At 38.3% G+C, this 24,586-nt stretch overlaps 1 protein-coding gene across 3 annotated transcripts in view; it reads left to right on the forward strand.

Moving 5' to 3' along the window:
* The window catches only part of rassf3 (Ras association domain family member 3), a 68,140-nt gene that overhangs the window by 12,320 nt on the left and 31,234 nt on the right, over window positions 1-24,586 (forward strand). For 2 of the 3 annotated variants that reach the window (XM_032505657.1, XM_032505658.1), the window contains exon 2: window positions 2,996-3,105. In XM_032505657.1, the coding sequence (XP_032361548.1) occupies window positions 2,996-3,105 (110 nt within the window). Of the gene's footprint in view, window positions 1-2,995; window positions 3,106-21,869; window positions 22,391-24,586 lie in introns of those variants that run through there. The other variant, XM_032505659.1, reaches the window with a different exon arrangement.

Genomic DNA, 24,586 nt, shown 5'->3' on the forward strand with positions numbered 1-24,586 from the left:
GTGTGTGTGTGTATATGTGTGTGTGTGTGTGTGTGTGTGTGTATTGTCGTGTTTGCACGTCTGATAGAATAGAATTAAGGACCTAAGGATGGACAATGTGGACAAATTAATATTGTGATAATATCAGTATGTTGTGATAGATTCATATGATTAGAGAATGAAATATTCACATAGTTTACTCAAGTATAAGTAGCAATACTACAGAGTAGAAATAATAAAAGTTCTGCATATTTTCGGGCAAGAAGCGTTGACGATATCTCCCAACATTTCTCTGACCATTTTCATAATTGCTTTATTAAATGATTGTTCAGTCATTTTATGGTTCCCATATCAGGCTCATTTACAGGTTGATACTTGTATTTTGGGTTTTTAGAACGTGTTTACATGCTTTAATGTTTAAAAAAACATTTTTTTTGATCATACTGTCTGTCTGACACGCTCTGTTTAGCGCCTGTCTCTTTAAGAACCCCTCCCGAAAAAGCCCAGTCTGCTCTGATTGGTCAGCATTTCCGGGTCTTCCCAATCTGCGCTCTCGGAATCTCTGCATCGTGATTGCAGTCGGGGAATGGCTGTAACGGCCATAGACAGTATAAGAAATGGAAACAGCGACGCCATAGACTCCAACGGAGACCAGTGAAGTCAATTAAAGACACAGATGGTTTTTTTTCCGTTGTCTGTATAATTTTCCCATCCCCCGTGAAAATAGGTATACCTCGTTCACCCTGCTTCATTATTTAACACCATCTACTTTTCTTAAAATATCCTAGTTGTTTGTGGATAAATGTTACTTCATATGAATTCACTTTCCACGTACCAAAGTATTTCTAACCCCTTAAAACATTGCTGAAATATTTAGTTTCGGACTCTGTATGGGCTTCTCCCTCTCCTGTATACCTCCACTTCTCCAGAATGCCTGTGATCTTCTCCTGACTATAAAGTAATTTCTCTACTTCTCTACTCTACTATTTTTACAAAAAACGGCTGCCACGGGGCTAAAACTTGAGAAACAAGGTAATGGAGCCTTTTATACATTGTCGTGTTTATTTAGAAATAAACAACGGACAAATAGAGTCTTTAAACGCTTCAGATGTAAAGTTATTCGCTGTCAGAGTGACGCCAAAATGAATGGGAGTCAATGGGATGCTAGCGGAAGGTGATGGCTTTTTAGCAGCATCTCCCCATAGGAGGTACGCTTTGCGGATGCTCGCTTATCTCCTTGGTAACGACACCGTGCGACACTTGCTACCCATATATGGTATCGCTGTGACATCACAACTGGATGAAAGTCCTGACGTTTAAAGGCCCAGTTCCTGAACATCGACTGCATTCGTTTCTCTGTGGATTGAGCATTTTGATACTTTCAGAGTATTTATATAGAACAACCTGCTTTATAATAAAAAAAGACATGGAAATCATTTTTTTTCAATGTATCTTCATCTAGAATACATCCCAATTATTTTAAATACAGTCTATCAGTTAAAAATTTGTAACTGTGTCTATATGTCAATATATATATTATTGTTATTGATGATATTGTTGGATATATTCTTCATAGCATAAACATTTGCACGTTATATATTCCATTCCATCCTATTTATCTTAAACACTGTACAGCTTTTTTTGTTTTAAAACAGATACATTTTACACATTTTTTTAGCGGATTTCTAATTTATAATTTTTATTCTCCTTAACCTCTGCAGTTTAATTATTTTTTCGTACTATTTTTATGTTGACCGTTGACCAACCTTGTTATATGTGAAAACATACAGTACATGGCAATAAATCCAGTTTGATTCTAAAATTTCTGGCAGGAGAAAAACTAAATTGGAGTTATTTGGGATTTAATGTCCTGTAATGCAGGTCATATGCTGCGTGACCTTTTTTGAAACATTTTTCTCCTCCATGTGACAGAATTTGCATGTTGTGGTTTTTATTTGCGAGCAGGAACTCGGACCTCAACTGACAGACTCTTGATATCAAGAGGATTTACATATACGTTACAGACACACACATTCATTTTCACACACACCTGCACGTACCTCACGCATGACTTTAAAAACATGTCAGTTTTTTTCAATTGATAAAACTAAAGTTTGAAAACTAGGCTGATTTTATCAAAATACTTAACACAATTCACAAAACTGCAAAATACCTCATATATCCTGCAAAATGAAGCATTGCAACCAAAACAACATACAGCATTATCAAAATCCAACTTTTGCACCAAATGGCACACACTTCAATCATATTACCAGATTTTATTCTAACCAACTACACACTGTTGGGCGTAATGAAAAGCACTCTCATCTTTAGTATGCTTAATATTAAAATAGTTCAAACTGTAGAAAATTCTTCACATTGTTCACACACGCAGAAATATTTGCAGATACACACACATGCCGACAGCATGTGTGTGTATCTATGTATCTGCAAACCTTTTTTTTTTTAATTTCTCACCAAACAAGTAAGTGCAACATGTGCACAGCAGATATATTTGTATTGGACTGAACACAAATATGCTCACAAAAAACAGTAAACTGAAGATGACTATTGCAGAACAAAATGTTCAGATAAGATATATAGAAAAAAAGGCAATAAAAATAATTAGGCAGCATCTTGCCGTATAGCTGCGTCTTCCATTGTTGTAAAAAAAAAAAAGGGTGCTCACCCGTGGTATTTTCATAATGTTTTGAAATTTCAAACATGTGACTTTATTTCAGATTGTTGTGTCTTATGCAGAGAACCGTGTTCAGTGCATTTACAAAGTGCCATTTTGAATTGCAAAATGTGTATAAAGCAGAAAATGTGTCTAGACGTTTGGAGGCTTGAGAAGAGGTTTTGTTCTCTGTGTGTCAGTTTAACTAATCGTGCTATGCATGTCATTTGAGAGTGTCAGCAATTGGAAAAAAAACTGTAAGAAAAACCTGTTCCTTTCCTTGTTTTAACAATCGGTGAATCAATCGATGACTTCATTGATCATTTCGTGTCTCTGCAGGTTGTAAGTACGCGTGTCACGCTGCCTGTCGGGACCGAGTGTCTCTGGACTGTCACCCTGCAGCCTCAGCCGTCAGCCAGGACCAGCTCAACAACAACACGCCGCCACACGTTAGTACACAGTGTGTGGGTGTGGGTGGGTGTGAGGATGTGTGTGGATGTGTGTGTGTGTGTGTGTGTGTGTGTGTGTGTGCATCTTCTTTATTTCCTGTTTCTTTACCTCCGTTATTATGTGAAGACCCAGTGCTAGATATTTCTCTTTACATAAATGAAGCTCTAATCCATTTACAGTAGAAATAATTTATACTTTATGCAACTACGGAACTGGAAGCTCTTTATGTCGCCTAATCAAAATATTACATGAATGATATAAATATACAGTGTGTGTATATATATATATATGTATATATATATGTATATATATATGTGTATATATATATATATATATATACCTTTCATAATTTTTAATATCATTGTGTCTTTGATGGTAGCAGTTTAGTGTCTCGTGATGCTCTTAATACTGTGAATAAGAACCTTTCGCACCTTATAACCTTCTGAGCAATAGTCCTATTTAATTAGTATTCAACCTAGTATTTGTCTAATTAGTACTTGAATTAGTACTTTTGATCGTATTGCATACTCTTCCTCAGCAGATGTCGTAAATGTCGAAATATCTTTTGGTTTTCTCTGAGCACTTCTCTTTTCTCAGGTGTAAAGTTGAGAGTAAAATTTACTTCTTGAGTTGATGAACAAAACCAAATTTAAAATGCTATTGCTATATAAATATATATAACTATATATATATTATAGTGAATAATATTTCATATCAAGTCTGAATCTTTGGTCAATAACAGCCTTTATATTTAAGCATGTCATCAGATGTATTTATGGTTTAACCTGGTTCAAGATCAGTTTAAATTTCATTCTCACCACTTTATTTAGAAAACTCATGTGTAGTCCATTACATCACCACCAGGGAGCGCCGTAGTCCAACATTTGACCTGCTGGTGAGTTCTGTGGTTGGTTTTTACCTCTACTTGGTGTGCAGCCCAATTGATTAGAAAACTGTGAAGTATTTTCTTCATAATGTCTACTCTATGTGGAATGAGCTTCTTCTGCAACAAATACTGAAAACAATAAGAAATACTAAAAATAGGCATTTATGTATAATGACATGAAAATTCCTAGAATGTCATATAAAGCACAAGTGTATGATTCACGTTAAGATGTGTGTGTAAGTGACAGCAATTAAAGTAAAAAACAAAGCCACAATGCAACCATGAAGAGCTGAAACAGTCAACGCAGGGCTGTAACCAACGATTATTGTCATAGTTGATTAATCTATTGAATATTTTCTCGATTAATTGATTTGTTGTTTGGTCTATAAAATGTCAGAAAATGCTGAAAAATGTGTATCAGTGTTTTCCAAAAGCCCAAGATGACATCCTCAAATGTCTTGTTTTGTCCATAACTCAAATATATTCAGTTTACTGTCTCAAAGGAGAGAAGAAACTAGAAGATATTCACATTTACGAAGCTGGAATCAGAGAATTTTTTACTTTTGTCTTAAAAAATGACTCAAACTTGCTAATTGATTCCCAAAATAGTTCATTTAAAAATTGACAACTAATCGATTCATCTTTGCATCTCTAGTTAGTGGATTAATCAATTACACGATCAAAGGAAAATTCATTGGAAACTGTTTTGTTAATCAACGAGTCGTTTAACTTATTTTCTAGCAAAAGAGCCCAAAATTTCAGCTACTTTCAGCTTCTCAGTTGTTAAGATTTCTGTCGGATCGGCCAAAACAACCCTGAAGACATCCACCTGGGCTTCTGACATTTTACAAACCAAATGATTTACCAAGAAAATAATCAGTAGATTAAACAACAACGTAAATAATCAGCGTGTCATAAATGTGAACATAGCAAAATGATAACGTGTGTTTTCAAATTCCATTCTGCTTCAATCAAACTTTGGACCCCAAGTCGGTACACCCATAATGCATTACTCACCAAGAAGGGTGGGTGGTTGTGTGTGTGTGTGTGTGTGTGTGTGTGTGTGTGTGTGTGTGTGTGTGTGTGTGTGTGTGTGTGTGTGTGTGTGTGTGTGTGTGTGTGTGTGTGTGTGTGTGTGTGTGTGTGTGTGTGTGTGTAATTCCTAGAAGACAGCTGGGTGTGTTTCAGGTCTGGTTCATGTTAGACTGTATTATGATATGATACATCTGTATCTCTGTAGAGCTTCGTGTGTTTTGGTGTTTCTGGAGTCATTTCCCCCAAAGGAAACAGTCACAGGATGTGGAAATCGAGCACATTCTGGCAAACATTTGAGCCATGATACTTGTGAGGACTTTCATTAAGAAAACATATTTGTCAGCCATCTCTTGGTTCAGTCTGCGTGTGGTTGTTTCAGCCAGCCCGGGGAGCATTAGCTCAGCACATTTCCGACCAGTGCTGATCACACACTCACACACACTCGGATAGTGCTGAGTAGTGATGAGTGAAGGGCTGTGGGCTTTTTAGTTTGCGTCAGTTAATTCATAAAAATACATTTTTGGTGTGTTTGCAGCTGGATACATTTTGGTCAGAGTGTGTGTGTGTGTGTGTGTGTGTGTGTGTGTGTGTGTGTGTGTGTGTGTGTGGCTTGACAGCTTCCCACAGACATTTCAGCTTTACTGTATAGATGTACAGTATGTATACATGTTCTTACAAGTACCAGAGAGTATTTTTATCTCATCAGAGCAACAAATACTTTTACTACTACAAAAATATTATGAAAATACAGAGCTCCTAAAGGGACATGGGGATTTTTTTGCTGGTAAGCACATGATATACTTTCTGGTGCTCACAAGAAATTTGTCCTGGAAGGATCCGAAAGTATCTCATGCTCAGCAGAAACCAATCTAAGGCTAGCAAAATGATGCTAACAAAGTATTGCTGACGTCATGTGGCCAAAGTTAATATTTCACATTCACAGCATGAAATCGGTTAACAACCTTTAACTTTGTTGATGAGGCCAGGAAGATAAATACTTCGTCCTCGGCAGCCATTCTGAACTGGTTCTCGGATTGGTTTCTCGTGAGCACCAGATAAGAAAATGTTTCTCATGTGCACCAGAAAGTATCTCGTGCTTCCGGAAAGAAAAATTCCCCATGTCTCTTCAGAGGCTCCCTAGAAAACAAAACAGAAACCTGGAGGGAAAATATGAGTCGTTGGATGGATGATGATGAAAAATGTCAACATCTTTACTTTTTAAATTATACAAATGAACGAAAAAAACAAATGACCATTGTTACTCACAGTTAAAGTAGACAGACTAGCACGTTGTAGCACTTTAAATACTTACATAATACTTTTCATATTAGCATTTACACTGATCTAATAGAACAGCTATGACAGAAAAAAAAAAATTCTCATTAGATAAACATTCCCCTTCTCTTCTGACAGAGATGCTTATTTCCTATCAGTTTATTTTCTAAAGACTTTTTACAGTATTTCTGCCTGTGTCTCCTCCTTCTGTAGCATAAAAAAACAAAACATACAGTTCTCACTGTGTATCTGACTGGCTGTGGTTTGTGGCGGTGGAAACGTCCAGAAACAGAGATAATAACATGACACGCAGCCGTGAGACAGTCATAAGCTCTCTAGTGTGTCAGCGAAAGTGATGGATTCTCCACGGAGTGGGTTCTGGCAAAGTGATAATAAAATCTGACCTCAACCAGCAAAGAAACATACGTTGCTTGTTGAGGTCAGATATGATTAATACTTTGGTGAATCTATATCAAACCCATACCCCCATGTGGTTTGGAGGACTAGCATTATAATCCTAGTATTATATAAGAAACACCTTTGAGTATAAAACAATATACTTCCATTCAACAGACAACTGAGTGTTAAATACAACTTATACACCTGTAATTTAGATCTTAAAACGCATCCTGAAATCTCAGTGAAACAGTCTTTCAATAAATATTATTGTACCTTGTTATTATTACAAAAACTTGAGTGTTTCTGAAAAGTTTTGTTAGAAATCCCTGACTTTATTTAACTTTCCATTCCAATATAAAATATTGGATTGTGTTGGGTGTGAGTCTGAATCACTGTGACTACTGTGTATTATTGTGTGTATCACAACATTTGTATCACTTTATCCCTCCTGTGGTCCTCGGGTCTAATTTGACCCATTTTCAAAAAGTTTCTATATCACAAATTGTCAAAAAAATGAGAAAAGAACGTGGATGATTCCATGCAACGCTCTTCACAAGTCAAATAAGCGATCAATTCACTACTTTCATTGAATGTGGGTGTTTTATTCAATTGTATAGCATTTGAATTTTTTTTACATAAAAGAACGTTAAAATAAACGATAAAAAATTACAAAAAAATGTGTCAAATAAAAATTGGAAAATGTTACAAAAACGTGAGAAATGCTTCAAAAATGGCAAGGAAAGTGACATATGTCAAAAGTGACAGACTGTCAAAAACTTCCCAAAAAATGCCAAAAAATTTCAACAAAATAACAAAAAAACTTGGAACATAAAATGACAAAAGTGTCTAAATAGACGACTGAAACGTACAATTTAAAAAAATATAATTATCCAGAAAAACAACAAGTTGTAGGTCGACAGGAAGACAACTCAAGGGTTAACCATCTTGTGACCCCTCGGAGTTACTCTGGGAACTGTTTTTTTGGGTCATTTATTACCAACACATTACTTGCCAACACAAATTTAAATTTAACATTTGATTTCATTGATAGAAAATGAAGTGGCAGATAAATTATCTGTTACTTTTAGTACTTTAAATTGTTAAATATTTTTAAAGTTAAATATCCCCCAGCACTGATGGGATTTTCTTTTAGCACAGGCTAGTTTCCTTCACTTTCATTTTATTCTATGAAACATCTGAAAACAATTAAAACCAGACTTTTTCTGAATTTTCACTAAAAAAAGAGAGGGTGATGCAGTTTCTGTGTTTGGGCATCGACAAGAAATAACATTAAACACAGTATTCTTGGAATGATTAATGAGTTATACTTATTGATTTTGCAGTGATAAACTGGACATTACATATCTACAGTATGTATATAACCACGAGCCGAGCGCCTGTGCAGTATGAGTCGGAGTTCATCCTCCTCTCCAGCCGGGATGTGATTGGTTGGGGTTTCAGGGAGAGGCAGTGAATGATTGACAGAGAATAACTGGTCATGGGGTCCACTTCCTGTCTGCTGGGAAAGACAAACACAGACGGAGAGAGAGGAGAGAAAACAAAGGAGGATGGAGGGAGGGAGAATAAACACTGTGACTGTATGGAGTCCGGACAGAGAGGAATGTCCAAGTGTTTTCTCTTTGGCTCTAATGGAGACTCATTAACACCTCTGATGCTAATAATGACTTCATCGATGATACAAAGCGCACAGTTATTATCTCCTCTTGAATTTTGTATAAGATAACTGCCCTGTACATGTATAATATAAAAGGAAATGTTTTAGGCAACTCTATCAGATGTGATAGTAGTTCCATTTATCTCTAATACAATACTCTCCACTATGCTGTTTCAACTCCTGGCCCTTCATAACATATTAAGGAAAAAGATCAACCGAAGAGTAAATTATCCTCCTCAAATTAATTTATTCTAATGATTTTTTAAAGCCTTAAGAAGTACAAGTAAGCTACTTTCATATCAGTTGTGTAGCAGCAAACCCCCTCTGTGTGTTAAACTGACCAAGGTGGCATATTTCCCATGAATTAAACTTTTTTATTTGTAAGAAAAATCTGTTTGTATTTTCAAAAGTAGTCTTATTATAAAATGTGTACAGCAAGCAAGGCTTGAGGGACATTTAGGGTGTCTGTGCTACGTTGGCAATAATCTGAATGTACATCTGATGCTTTCAATACAACGTGCTGTTATCATTTTATATTTATTACATCCAAGATGTAACGCTAGGCTACAACAGTTCAAGGCTTTATCAAGTAGATATAGAGGACTTAATGCTATATTATTAGCATTCTAACCGGCTAAAGTTAGAACGCGTACACTTACTTTAGCTAACATAAGCCATCACAAGCTACCATGGACATCAGTGACAAAAAATATCTTTAACGCCTTCCTAGAAATAGTAGTATACTTTAAGAAAGTAAAGTTACAGCAGTAAGATCTAATATAACATGGATGTCAATGTGCAAATATTGCTTGTAAATGTGGTTTACTACTGAAACTCAAAAAGAGAGCAGAAAAGTCTTCAAAAAGTAAATTTAAATGAAGAAGGAATGTTAATGTGTTTTCCCTCTGAGGTTTTATGGCTACTCATTAACAGCTGTTGGCTTGTTTAGGTGCAGGGTGGGGTAACACTACAGTAAATACACACTCACACACACACAAGAATCAGCATGAAGGAAAACTGTTGTAAAACCTGAGAAAACATATTCCAGTCTGGGAACATTTTTCTCTTCTTTGTCGACTGTTTTATGTATTTCATTCTTTTCTTCTCTCTCTCTCTCATTTGTTTCATGTCAGTCTTTTAAGAAATGGGCTTCTTTACTATAGTTCTACTGCTATCTGAGGTCTTTGTTAAGGGTTTAAAATTGGTACTCTGTGTTTATGACTTCTGTTATGTCACCTGTCATTAGGAGGAGGGTTGGACTGAGACAGGTGTTTGAAGGCTAATTTAGCGGGGTTGTTATGACAAGTTTCAAAAGCAGAGAAACATGCTTATGTGGGTTTCTGTCACAAAAATATGATATTTTGTATGAATGTCTAAACGTGGGCATATAATATTTTGGACTATCATAACCAAAACATTTAACAAAGCTAAATCAGGGCCTTTAAATGTGTCCTAAATAATTAAAACTAACATCCTGTTCCTAACTAACATCCTCCTCAGGATGAAATAATCCTATTCATTTTCATCTACCTAATTTGGTTTTTCAAACATAATTTAAGGAGTGATTTGTTAATCCCGGATTAAGTTATCTTGAGTAACAGTGTGCTCTTAATTTGAAATAAAGGCAGCAAGAGTAGAGAGTACATATATATAATATAATTTCATTTACCAGTTCTGCCAGAGAGATAACATAAATCCTAATTTGGTTGCCATTTGCTGGCCAATGGTGTCAATGAATGTTTTGTGAAATGTTGAAGAGAAATTGATGCTAGTGGCATTAGTTTGATCTAAAAGTGTTATTTGGTAATGCTAAATAGTTGTATATGGTTGAAGCATCATCAGGCATCAGGCAGTAAACGTTTCCTATGTTGCTGCGCGCTGATTTCTTTAGACAATGCAGGATGGATGTGCCTTAACCATCTCCTCACTATCAATCTGGTTTCTTCCAGTTAACAAACATTATCCATCTGCTTATCATCGCTCTCTTCCTTGTGTATCTCAGTCTTCCCTTTCCTCCAGTCCTCTAATCAGCCGTCTATTGTGTTAATGCAAACACAAACAGGGCGGAGGCTTACCTGCCAAACATAGAGGAGTCGTCTGAGAGATAATCAAACTCGTTGTGATAAAACATGTTTACATAAAAGCCAAATGCTCATTTTGCAGAAAGACAGAGGCATGCAAGAAGATGCACGCACAAAGTAACATTTAGTATTTTAAGCTTTTGTCCACTTACAGTAAGCACATTAATACTCAAAAACTGTACTTTAGGTGCATCCAACAGACATCTCACACTTTGTTTTAATAGACTATAACTGTCTTTATTAAATGTTATTTTACCTTCTGTTTCAAACATTTTACTAAGGGGCATAGCACAAAATTCTGGGCTCTCTAGAAAGGCATTTCTATGTTCTCCTCCCTGTATTTACAGCTATTCATTCTCGCATCTTTTTGGGCCCTTTTCACATGAGGGCCCTGGGTACCCCAGTCCGATGCCCCTGATTTTACTCTCTGTGATTTTAGATATATCATCCTGAGGCATTTATATGTTGAGTCAAATATTGCTCAAGCTCACAAAACTATTTTAAAGCTGCACTAATCAATATTATTGTGTTAATAGTGGCTGAAATGATTATGTGTCGCTTGTAGACACAAAGCCACCAACTCGTTTTTTATGAAGTTGTTTTGGAGCATCTTTCAGCTACTTTTTTTGTACAATTTGACTGTTGTGGTTTACTCTCAGCTCTCTGATAGCGTCATTTTCATTGAAAAGGCTCTCCTAAACCCCCTGTACACCCCCTTCTCACCCCCTTCTCAGCACCATACAGCTGGCAGACACAGTTAGAGAATAGCTGGTAAATATAGTGGAACATTTAGCAGCGAGAGATGTTTCCCTCAGGATGTGGTGGAGACCAAACACAGAGCTAGAAGGAGAGTGAATATAAGACCTAAATTGGTCGACTGGACAAACAAAACTCCAAATGAAAACACTAATGTTGCTCTGCGTCTGCTGGATGTGGAGTACATCTTTATTATTGTTTTGGAGAGCAAAATACATTAAATATGTTGTGTTGTCAAACAGTGGGCAATAACTTTATAACCACCTAGAAATAAAACCGTGTTCAAGTTGGAAAAATGTTCTGTAGTGGTGGGAAAAACATTAGTAAGAATCCCAATAACACATGTCAAACACAGACAGACTGCAAAGAGAAGCAGAGTTTATAAGTTGCTGCTTGAACAACAAGAATAAACAGCAAAGCACAAAGAGTTATGGCCTCAAAACCACACAGATAGATTAGGAACATTATGTTTGAAATGTGATCTTCACATTGTTTTATTTTTAGCAAAACTGACATGTACGGTTTCTTTCCAAGAATGACACTTAAAGACAAATACTTGTGTCGAACAACTTGCTGCAGCGCCCAGCTACTTAAAGACTTGATGAGTTTTTGCAAATGATTTAATTCCCAACATTGTAAAAAGACAGACCCTGAAAGACAAAGCGACTCAACGGCAGAGATGCAATACAGCAGCCAGAATAACACTGTAATCTTTGTGGATTTTGAAGGATTAACTCCTCGGTCAGATGCAGGTCTGACAGACAAAAGCTCCCCCATCATCAGCTGCCTGTTGCAGAAACAGGACACCAGCCGACGGCTTAGAGACCCAACAACAGACGAGCCCCATTGATTTCCTTCATTTTTGGCTGCTAACATGTCCCAACATGGCCACCAGTGCAGTTAAAGCATTTAACAGCAGCCAGCTGAGCCCCACGTCACCTCTAAGTAGTCTTTGTGCGACAGTTTTTGTTGTGTTAAATTTATGTTTGGCAGATGAATTCATCAATTCATATGTCTTTTTTTTTCTGTGGAAAGAATGCATGTCGAAGTAAGAACATACTAGTATACATAACAACAAATATATATATATATATATATATATATATATATATATATATATGTGTGTGTGTGTGTGTGTGTGTGTGTGTGTGTGTGTATATGTCAGCAGGTCTTTGACATCATGTTTCATTCAAGGTGATTCTGGGGGTAAAAGTTTTCGAGATGACCTCTTCTATTCGTAGGTGCTCCTGTGCAAAAGTGCTCAAATATCTGCAAGGTTTAATTGTCATAAGACAGCATTTTTTGCACAGATTTCTTCATCCACTCTACAACATGAGACTGGTGTTTTTACATCACCGGAGATTGTGTTTCAATTGTGTTTGGTGTGGTTGGAAAATGTCAGTTCAGTGAGAATTAAAGGCCGTCTTTATTAAAGGTATTCATCTACAAGTCTGCAGGTCTGTGGCCACATTTACGACAACTCATTGCAAAATAAAACCCACTTAAATTTTAGTTAACATGTGCAGGAGTCAGGAAACGTGCATCAGGAGGTAAATCAAACTCTGCAAAAGCAAATTCAAAGTCATTTTTCTGCTTAGTTTGTGGGAGGTTTAAGGAAAACACAGATCTAAATCAGGGTGGGACACTACAGCGGACTGTGTGTTTGTGTGTGCGCGTGTGTGTGTGCATGTGCATGTAAAGTACAATGTGTTTCTGTTATCTGGGATCCTGTCCTTATCCAGACGGACAATCTCAGCCTCAGATCAGCCGGTCCAAAAGCTCACTGTAAATGACACACATTCACCCTTCATGCAGCTTAAACAGAGGAACACTGACCTTACTGTCAGCAAAATAAAATACACAGATAATGCCGTTGGTTGAATGCATGCTGACAGACCTCAGATTGAAACAACAGACAAAGTGAGTAGAAAAGACAGAGGAAGGAGACAAAGAAAACAGAAGCATTAGTTTTTATTGTGATTAAAAAAAACGCCCAATTCTCCCAATACCAATTCTCAAGTTACAGTAAACAATGAACCAAAGGCTCATCTGTTTATCCTCACTAAGATTTTTTTATTTGTATGAAGATATTGTTTAAAACTATGCTAAAGTTGGTAAAAGGAAAGACAGCGAGAGGAAAGAGAGATTGTGTCTTATCATGACAATAATCTCTGGAATTGAATTGACTGTGTGTGTGTGTGTGGTGTGTGTGTGTGTGGTGTGTGTGTGGTGTGTGTGGTGTGGTGTGTGTGTGTGTGTGTGTGTGTGTGTGTGTGTGTGTGTGTGTGTGTGTGTTCGGCTGGTGACTCTATATCTCCCCCAATTCTGTTATAGTGCTGCTGCTGCAAAACGTTCCTCTCAACTGTATAAATTCAGGCAGCTGCTTCCCCTGTTCCTGTTATATTTTAAGTAATTAATTCAGCATTCAGCAAATAATATTATTTTCTTGAAAGGCAATTCCCTCCAAATGACCCCATGCTCGTTAAGTCTGAAAACACTTACTATAATGTGGACTTTGAGCCAAAAGAAATGGCTTTTTACTGAGTTGACCAGAATTTATCCTGTGGCACCTCCCTAGGGTTAGGGTTTGGAACTTCTTTCTACACATTGATTGCTCTGTCCTCAGAGTCAGAACTAAACAGGGTGAAGCAGCTTTCAGTTTCTATGCTCCTCATATCTGGAATAAACTCCCGAAACCTGTAGATCCGCTGCTACTCTCAGTTCTTTTAAATCAGGCTGAAGACCTTTCTATTTGATGCTGCCTTTCTTTAAATGACTAATCATTTCTTTAAATTTCTTATGCTGCACTGTAAATTTTATTCTTGTGTTTTATGTTTCTATTTTGTTTTTAACTGTCTTTCATGTGTTTTACCGGTTTTAATGCTTGTGATTTTACTGTTTTTACTTGTGTTTTATCTGTTTAACTGATTTTGTGTAAAGCACTTTGAATTGCCTTGTTGCTGAAATGTGCTATACAAATAAAGCTGCCTTGCCTTGCCTTGCCTTGCAATGTGCATGCAGGGGCTTGATATAACACACCGTTGTTTGTGTAAGCCGGCTTATCATAGGACGTTATCAGCAGAATCATACAGGCCTACACTGGTGTAATTTCCCTCTCAATGTCCCTATTTATAGCCACTCTAGCTCTTTTCACCATTTCACAAAGAACTAATTCAGCAAACCTCACTGCAAACTCAATGCATTAACCATTTACGTACTGTACTTTGACAACAGTTACATTTTAAGTGCATGACTTTGACTTCTGTAAAAGATCTGAGTACTTCTTCCACCACTGACAAAACTTTGTGTGAAATGTGTTTCTTTCTTGTAACATCTGTGTTTACTGTTTTTTGGGGGAGGATTTAAACGGACTAAACTTATAATGATAAATATAGTTCGGCACCTTATGGCTCCTTTCATGCTGCTCGTCCCTCCCCCGCCACTCCCCCATTAACCATCCATAGGCGTGTGACTCTGCTCCCCCAGCTGCAGTGCAACCCGCTCGCTGTCTGTCTGTGATTATGTGATACACCGAGGCTGCGTGTGATCCTCAGACAGCATTCCTCTGCTCTTTGATCACGAGACACTCAGTGTTTTGTCTGTCAGGATGAAAAACTGGGCTTCCGGAGGGGGGTGGGGGGGGGAGCATCTTGAAATATGGCAATACTGGGACACACAAAATAATGTATATCAGTATCTGGAATCCACAAATGTATCGCAAGTCCCTGCACATGGTAAAATCTTCATGGACACAATTGCTTTCATGAAATTTGTGGATCAGGTTCACAGTCCCTCAGGCAATGCGGAGCTCAGGTTGGATATTTAACACCTGTCACACCAAAACAGAGGACACACACGCTCATCCTTACAGCTGGTATAGGACTAAAGGGCCATAAAGTGCTACATGATCACCAACCTCTGCTGCTTCCTGTCTCCTTAATTTACTTCTACCTAGCATTTCAAGGCATGTGTGTGATGTTTACACCTTTAGGCTATTCTCTCCTGTATGTTATTAGTCTGATTGTTCCCAGAATAAGTCAGATGGATTATAAATCGTCCTAGCATTGCTTGAAAGGGTCATGGTGCAACAAAGCACCTTCGGGCCAGCATTAAGCATCTGTAGCAGAGTTTCATATCCGTTTTTTTAAGTGGTTCTGGCCCTTTTGGATCCAGCTGGTCCTTATCTGCAGCCACTCAAGTCAGGTCAATTTTATTGATACAGCGCCAAATCACAAGATGACACTTTTCATATAGAGCAGGTCTAAAATATACACTTTAATTTACAGAGACCCATGTCCTAATGAGCAATGGCGGCAAGAACAGAACCGGGCTCTAGATGGTTGTGTTGACTTGTTGAATGGGGGCAGAAGAAGCAAGAGAGATACCCATATAGTGTGGTCAATCTTTTTATTTTGCCTTTATTTTCAATCACAAAAATCTGTATTTGTTTGCTGTATGCTGTAAAGCACTTTCTTATCATTTAAATTCACATTTTAGGAAAAATCATCCAGAAGAAACACTCACTGTTGGTTCCCAGGTTTTAAGTAGTTTTACAACACACACGCCCACACCCACACACACACACACACACACACACACACACACACACACACCACACATTACTATTTCTACACCTGCTTCCTTTAATTAGAGAACAAACAGAGACACACTCCACTTACTAACATTCACACACACACACACACACACACAACCTACATAACACACACCACTCTACACCTACTGCCTTTAAATTAGAGAACAGACACTGAGACACACACTCCACTTCAAACACACACACACTCTCTCTCACACACACACACACACACCACACACACACACCACACACACACACACACACACCACACACACACACCACACACACACACACACCACACACACACAAACCACTATCTCTACCCTACTGCCTTTAAATTAAAGAACAGACACACCTGCTGAAAAAAGACACACTCCCTTACAAACAAACAAACAAACATCACACACACAAACACACACTACCCCACCCACACACACACACACACACACACACAAACACAAACGTTACTGCACTCAAACAACACACTAACCTGCACAAGATAGCAGCATCTTTGCTGAGTGAGGTCATGGGAGCCTGAGGGGGAAACTGTTAACACCCTTCTCTCTCCCCGTCTCTCTCCCCATCTCCCTCTCCGTCTTTCTCTCCATCTCTCTCTCTCCGTCTCTCTCTCCGTCTCCCTCTCCATCTCTCTCTCCCCGTCTCTCTCTCTGTCTCTCTTTCTGCCGTTCTTGGTTTTCTAAATATGACACATTCTTCAAAGTTTAACCTTTCAACTTTTGCTCACCCTTCACCTACATTCGTCCTAACCTCTCACATCGCGTCACTTCTCACCCTCCACACTTATCCACCCACTAACTTTCCCCGAACTTAGCCACAGTCACTTTATTCATTTTTTAAAATATGTCTCTTAGTGATGAATATGCACAGAAAAGAAAACATTTGTATCAACTAATAACTGTTACCTTGAATCTCAAGGAAATTCATAGTTAATTAAGGCTTAATAGAAGAAAGAAAGGCACAAAGACATGAATATCATGTGGATTGATAATTCATCTTTTTGATGCTTTGATGTTGCTTTATCCCATTATTGTCTCATCACCAAGGATACATGCAGATGTCTGGTTGACCAGAGGTCTGTTAGAGCAGGTTCCTGCTTTAAAACTGGATTAATGTTTAACCAGACCTTCAACTGCAGATACAAACCTTGTCAGAGAGGAAGAAAAAGACATCACAGGAGACTAGGAACCCATCCATGAAACTAAATAAATACATTTAGACATTTAGATACACCAAATGATTGTTTACAGGATTACAGCATGATGAACAAACTGCACCTGCAAGTACCAAAACACTAATCATCTGCACATTTATTTCTCCAGAATAATTCAGACAACAATCCAGAAGTTTGGGATCCATTTAAATCACCATTGTTTATTTCATTTTATTTCCTGAATTTATGATGTCTTGTGCTGATACTGACAACATCATGAAACAGTCCTCATGAGAATCCTTCAGGGACTCACAGGAGTTTATTTTGGACATGCAACCTATAAACTATAAATGGCTAGTATTCAAACTGTAATAAACTGTAATAATATGCTTGTAGGGGTCTGTTCAGTCCAAATAAATGGGGTTGTTTTCAGTGTGAAGAAGAACCAGATGAAATCTGTGTGGGAGAATACCTAAAATAAGTCAGTGCTCCAGGCTTTATGTAGGAAGGACCTGCCCCTGCTTTGGAATGCATGTAATGTATAACTACGACTGCAGAGCTGCAGATCATCCATCTCACCAAAAACCACCAGACCACATTCCACGGCCACATCTCTCTCTTCTTCTACATCTTGTTAAATACCTGAAGAACAAAAAGTACTTTTTAGGAAATATATTCTCATTTTATTAAAGCTACATTGTATAAGGTTTGTAGTTGTTTATTATCAAAATATGTGCTACATGGGAGAAATTCCTACACAATGTAGCTTTAAGACCTTTATTGTAAAGCAAACGTAATGTGCCGGGACCAGAACATAAAGCGCCGTCCAAATGATGTAAATATTTCCGTTCTATTTTATTACTTTGCGATTGAACGGTATAGAAACACACACACACACACACACACACACACATATATATATATATGTGTGTGTGTGTGTGTGTGAATGTATGCACGTGACATTGCCCCGCCCTAATTAGGTTTTATTTTATATTATAGTTTACATTTTTCAGGTCATAAAGGAACATGTAACCCTTTAACTTACCCACTCTCACTTTTCACCAGACAGCATCATTATTTGTTTTCCAACATGAATCATTAAGTCGAGCCCAAAACATTGGATGACTAAAACACGGTGTGCTGGAGAATATGTAGAGTATGCCTGTTGGTGCCATGGGAAAGTTTTAATCTTTTAATCCACCTGCTGTTCACTTTGGGCCTTCATGTTACCAGGCACAGAGTTACAGTAGAGGGCCTGCATGTGAGTTAGGAGCTGCCCATGCTGGAATGGGAGAAATGTCTAACCAGACTGGCTCTGGGCCAAAGGGACTGGACAGCAGATTAACACTAGTGAGTGTATGTGTATACTGTGGTGAAACCTGATCAGGGCTGATTTCACACTTGTCATATATTGATGTACGTATGTACATACATCATGTGTAACAAGTGACTGGGATACCCCCAACTAACCCAACTATAGCCAGGACAGTCAGTGTATGCCTGTCAAAGTATTTCTACATATCCTACAACAGCAAATCACATGAATCAGTGCTCCGTGCTATTAATGACTAAAGTTTACATGAATGTGAAGCAGTCTTTGCTCTTCTTCTGTATCACACTGGACAGTTTAGAGACAATATGCTGGCTGCTTATCTGTGTGTTTAGGATGGATCTCTACAGTATTTTTAAAGGACATGATGGTGGTTTGGCTGCACCAGATGGGCCATATTTATTTTTGGTCCCTTTTTTAACCTCACTGGTTTTAAATTAGAGCCTGTCAGCCTAAAAAATCTCTGAGCTTGTACACTGGTTGTTCCCTGTGTGTGTGTTTGTGTGTGTGTGTGTGTGTGTGTGTGTGTGTGTGTGTGTGTGTTTGGGCTTGATTTAGTGCAGAAGTACCGTAGATTTGACCCTGCAGCTGACCCTGCTTTGCTGATTTTATTTTGAATTTTTGGGCCTTCATTTGCAGCTGGATGGGCTATTATTAACATACAAACATAAAATATCAAAAATGGACAAACCCTGCATGTAATAGGAAACAACAGTCCTAGAAATAGCTGAAAACAGAAGGTGCACCATTTACACTTTTAATTACCTCTGTGCTCCCTAATAGCTTACAGTTGTTGGGGCAACATAAGAGACCCGCTGAAAACATGAATAAAACTCTGATCCACTTTACGACCTCATAAACTCAGCAGGTTGCTGCTCTACTGAACATGCTGTATTATACCGTTTCAATATGCTTTGCATTTCTCGTTTACATTTTATGATGCTGAATGATGACAGCACACAAGCGCTATACGTGCATCGCTGCTGCAAGACATTTGGAGACAGTCGTGTTAAACCTTATTAGAAACACTTTGAAAAAAAAGGCGCCTCTTTATCACTGAAAACTTAGCGGCAGTATCTCCATACGTGATCAGGTTTTGTTGATAGTAATGTGAGTAAAAACATATGAGACCCCCCCAAAATGACAGCTAGCAAACTAAAATGCATCAAATAAATAAGAGTTCCTCGTTGTTACGTTGAGGGAGGCTGGGATGAGGTTAGTAGACTGTTTTAACAAATCCTTAACCTTTTATTGAAACGTACCAACGTCAGGGGAAGAATTGTTTGTGTTGTTTTATAAACTGCACTGCTCCACCCTGACAAGAGTCATATTTTTGACACATCCAGTATATATATATATATATATATATATATATATATATATATATATATATATATATATATCTGTCTATCTATCTATATATTATCTGTAAAAGGTTAACTGCACTAAAACCAAACCACACTATATTGAGACTTCTCATTTGGTTTTTGGCTGATTTCATCCTGAGCCTCATATTGTCCAGAGCAAACATTTGCATGACCCCAAAAAGCATCCCATAAATAGATGTTAAGCTGTTTTAAGTGTAGTTAATAATGTAGATAATATTGTCTATAATTTGATTTAACTCTATTATCTGTTGGTTTCTATCTTTTAGTTGGGTGTGGCATTACTTGCCTCCTCTTTGCCTGAGGTCACTTTTCAGGTAGTCTCACTTTGCCAGACTCTGGCTACTCCAGATAACATTAGGGGATGGGAGGAACACGTGCTGTGGGTCATTGGCAACCGCCTTGGGCGGCGCTAAGCACCGGAGAAAAGCCACGATGCTGCTGCAAAATAGACTCGGAAGGCCCTTGTTTTGGAGGAACGTGTATGTTTAAAAGTTGTTTATGTCAAACTCAGATTGGACAGGTGTTCTAGCTTGCAGAGATTTGAGAAAAAGGTTAACCATAGTCCTCATAAATTGACCAGAGTTTAAAATGCCAACACAAAGGAAGCCCAAGGCAACAGATATTTGGCCTAAATAAGTGAAATCTGGCAGATTTTCTACTTTTCAGGTCAATCAAGTAGCTAACAAAGCGGCCATTTGTAGGAACTGGAGACAAAACAAACTGGCCATGAACAAAAAACCCTGGGGTCTCCAGTTCATTTTCACAGTGTAATGCCACTCAAAAGGAAAGAAAATAATAATTAGCCCATTAGATGGGAGCGCTTTACCTCTGTGCTCATTAAAACATTCACTGCAGATAACAACTGTTAAACAACGAAAAAGGTCTCGTTATAGTCATCAGTTATAATTCAAAAAAGATGCATGCAATCAAACATTACCTCCCACCAACAATAAGAGCTCCTGGAAATGTTAAAATGTCTGAAAAAGCATCTGTCCATGAGTCCTTTTCCACCCAATGAAAAGCACACTCACAAACACATAAAATGCATCAGTCCAGCTCGAGCTATTAAATGCCTTGGTGTCTGTATTTTTATTTTACTTGATGCATGCAGGAGCAGGAAAAGCATGTTGCTGAGGACAAAGCTTAGACAGTTAGCGCTAGTTTGTTGCCTGTTCGAGGTAAGACACTACATTTTACATTTCCCTGAGGGCCGCTGTTCTATAACTGACCTTTGACCATTTATTTTTCAGAAACGTGGGTAACTTTATTCTTCTCAGTGCTGTTTTTTTTTTTTTTTTTTCAAGCTGTGTTTTGAATTTACTGAGGTTTAAGGGTGACTCCACGTCCACGCCTCTTACTGGTGAGGAGAAAGAAGCCTCACATTTTGCCTCTGGGCACTTCAGATGTCAGCAGGAACTGCAGACGGTTGAAGAAAACCTGCAAGCTTGAATCTGCTCTCTGTGTTTTAGCCTTAATGGAAGCATGCTGAGACAAAGAAAAATGTATTGCTATAGCAATCAAAGTTAAAGATCGGACCTGGGAGCTTTCAGTAGTACCGCACTGTCCTAATTTGTTGTTGACATACAAGGCAGCAATCGTGGATTGACTGTAATCCACGTCCATGATAACTGAACAAACTCCACCTGCTCATTAAGACTATACTGTTAAAATGGAGTGTTTTGGGATTGTTTTCCCAAACTAGTATTTCCAAGTTAAAGAATTAACTTGCTTGCTTTTTCCTAGGCTGTTTGTGAGACAAACAATAGGGAGCACTTAATGAAGAAGCTACCCAGATTTACAGGCCAATAAAACAATAAAAAAAATACACTTGAGTAGAAGTATTTGGGATATATTTTTTTAAGTTAGAATGTCCAGAAACGAATATACACGTTTAGCATAATATGTCACATAAAAACATATTTTTATATATTTTGAAATTTCAATACTTTTTTGTTTTGTTTTTCTGTGCCAATCTCCATTATTTATTTCACAATTTTGTATCATCTTCAACTTAAACCACTCAAACCTGCAATCAAAGCGCTGATTGGCTGTCGAGTTGCATTGGGCGTGGTGTCAGTATCTGTCATACAGCTGATTGGTTGGCGAATCGTAGTGGGCGGGGCCTTACTGTAGCCTCGCTGTCACACACCCACGCAAACACACACACACAAATAAATTCGACTATACATGACTCGTTTAACTGGAGTTTTGCGGAGGAGTTTTCTACGTCGTCTCTTTTGAAATTAACAAATTATTAAAAGTTGGCGGACCACCTTCACCTTCAACTGACAGTTGCGTTTTTGATTCTAAAAATGGAGACGTTTAAATTAGTTTTTTGGGCCATGCCGGTGGAGTAAAGCGAGTGTGTGTTTGACTGGAGAAGAGGAAGGAGGATTGGGGCATCGTTGAGCGGATTTCAAAGAGGAAACAATCCCATACTGAGCAAACGTCGACCAAGGCGAGCACAAACAGACGTGGGTCTCGCTACCAGGAGTTAATTTCAAGCTAACAACTGTTGAGTTTTGGGGGGTTTAATGTGGCCGAGTTTGAGTCGAGTGGTTTTCTCCGCAAATGACGTGGAATAGCACGATGAGCAGTGGCTACAGCAGTTTGGAGGAGGACTCCGAAGAGTACTTTTTCACGGCTAGGACCTCTTTCTTCAGAAAACCTTCGGGAAAAGTCACAGTGAGCAAGGTAAACGTGATACACTCTACTTCTTTTTCGAGATAACCTCTCTGTAAGCTGTCTGTGTCTTGTAGAAAAGTAGAGCAACTCTGTCAAAGTCAGGTCGTCTCATTCAGAAGGGGGCGTCGCTGAACTTCATTCAACAATCTCAAATATCTTATTTTACTATCTTACTAGCAACAACGCATATGTTATATAAGTCAGCTATAACAACGTTGCACTTCTTTATTAGTCATACCTAAATTCGGCATACATCCAGTAATTAAAAAACGCACACATTTACATGAAATTATCACTTTTAGAGTTGGCTCACCTGTTGAGTTCTGGTAACTTCGCCAGAGCCAGTTGAAAAAGCTAATGATTTTCTAATGATGGTTCTCTATGCCGATGTCAGCAGAAGACTCTTAGGATTTGTTAAATTGAACTTCTTTATGTTTTACCTTTTCACATTGGCTAGCTTATCAACCAGGAAACAATACGTCGAGATAATTGTTTGGCAAGTGTTTGAGCAAGGTATAGGCATATATGCAAAACAACCAGTTTATACCTGTTCCCTTTGGACAGTTGTTAGGTTTAGCCTACATTGCATGTACGTGTCGAGTTTCCTCCCTGTTGCAGATAGCTATCAGTTACAGAGGTTTTAGTATTTAAAATGGTTGCATATTAAGGGATGCTAAACGTAACACTGAATCAACAGCAACACATTTTAAAATACAGAAGTAGGAGGCTTTGAGCAGCAGGCCAGTGGTTATTACCTTTTAGAGAATCACATGAGCCAAACACAACCCCAACCTTGTGACCCATTTTGGCCTCGTTTCAGAGTGTAAACAGGCCTAAATAAAACGATGCATTCCAACCTAGATTTCAGTTTGTTTGTGAAGGTTTGTTTGTTAATTAAGTCTAGACTGGGCATTTGATGGAGTTAAAACCAAAGGCATTCAGCTTCATCATGTCTGGAACTCAAACAATTAGGCCACTCTTCAAGTCTTTGACTAAATACTGGCCCTCTACAAGTGGCCCTCACTCGCACTGGTCCACTTGCATGCACTTCCACGCTTGCTAACAATGTCTCAGACAGAATTGCAAACACAGCTGTTTTGTTCCACACTTTTCAAAACTCAGCATACTGTAACAGAATTGAGCCATTCTTCTTCTCTGCCCACTTTGTGTGTATGTGTATGTGTATGTGTATGTGTATGTCATGGATTGCTTGCAGATTCCTCATGGCAGTGTGTGTTTGTGTGTGTGGAGTGGATGCACAATGTGGCCCATACAGTGCTACAAGAGAGGTTGTGACCTGTGGTGTCTAAATCTGCATCTCCCGACCTGAAATGGGACCTTGGCTCCTGTACGGTGGTTTCCCACATGCCAACAGTAATTACAACTAAAGAAGAGACGTGTCCTTTGGGCAAAATGCGTGAGACTGCTGTATGAAATTACTACTTTTCTTTTGGAAAAATACAAAGTTATTGTGAGATTCAATGTGTATTTATTCATGTTTGCCATTGGGTTGTACTTATACTTCAGAAGTGGATTAACTAAAACACTGGAGTTGGCATAGGACATTTCGAGAAAGTGGTAACTGTAGTAAAGCTGTCAGTATAAATGAAACTGAAAGAGTTGTGTCAGCGAACACCAGGACACCAACTGTGGCTGGTGGTCATTTAAAGATGTCCAAGAAAAACATACAATTATACTGAAGCTGTGGAAGTAAATCTAAATTAGGCACATTGCAGTTAATTGCAAGACATAACTAATTGGAAGCAACACCATGCTGAGATTATTGCTTCAAGCTACGGTGATTCCTATATTGTGGCTTGACCGATATTTGATTTTTGAGCTCAATATGCAAGAGTTTATTAATGTTGACTTTATTTTTGACTACGAAAAGGGATGGCTGAATGTGATTTCAGTTGGACCTTGTGGACACAGTGTCTCCCAGGAGAGAAGAGACAACATTTCTCATTAAGGTACCAGGCTGTAGTCCATACTGTATGAAAAAGAGAAGTTTAATAAGCTTGAGTGTAAACAGAGAGACGGAGGACAAATGGAGAGAGAGAGAGACACAAAGGCAGACAGACGGGCGGCTGGGTGATGAACAGATTCTGGATAATCAAACAGGGAAATGAGATGTAACAGTCCGACGAGGATTTATCTTTATATCCTACACACACACACACACACACACACACACACACACACACA

The sequence above is a fragment of the Etheostoma spectabile genome, chromosome 23, assembly GCF_008692095.1.
Source record: "Etheostoma spectabile isolate EspeVRDwgs_2016 chromosome 23, UIUC_Espe_1.0, whole genome shotgun sequence".
Lineage (NCBI taxonomy): Eukaryota > Metazoa > Chordata > Actinopteri > Perciformes > Percidae > Etheostoma > Etheostoma spectabile.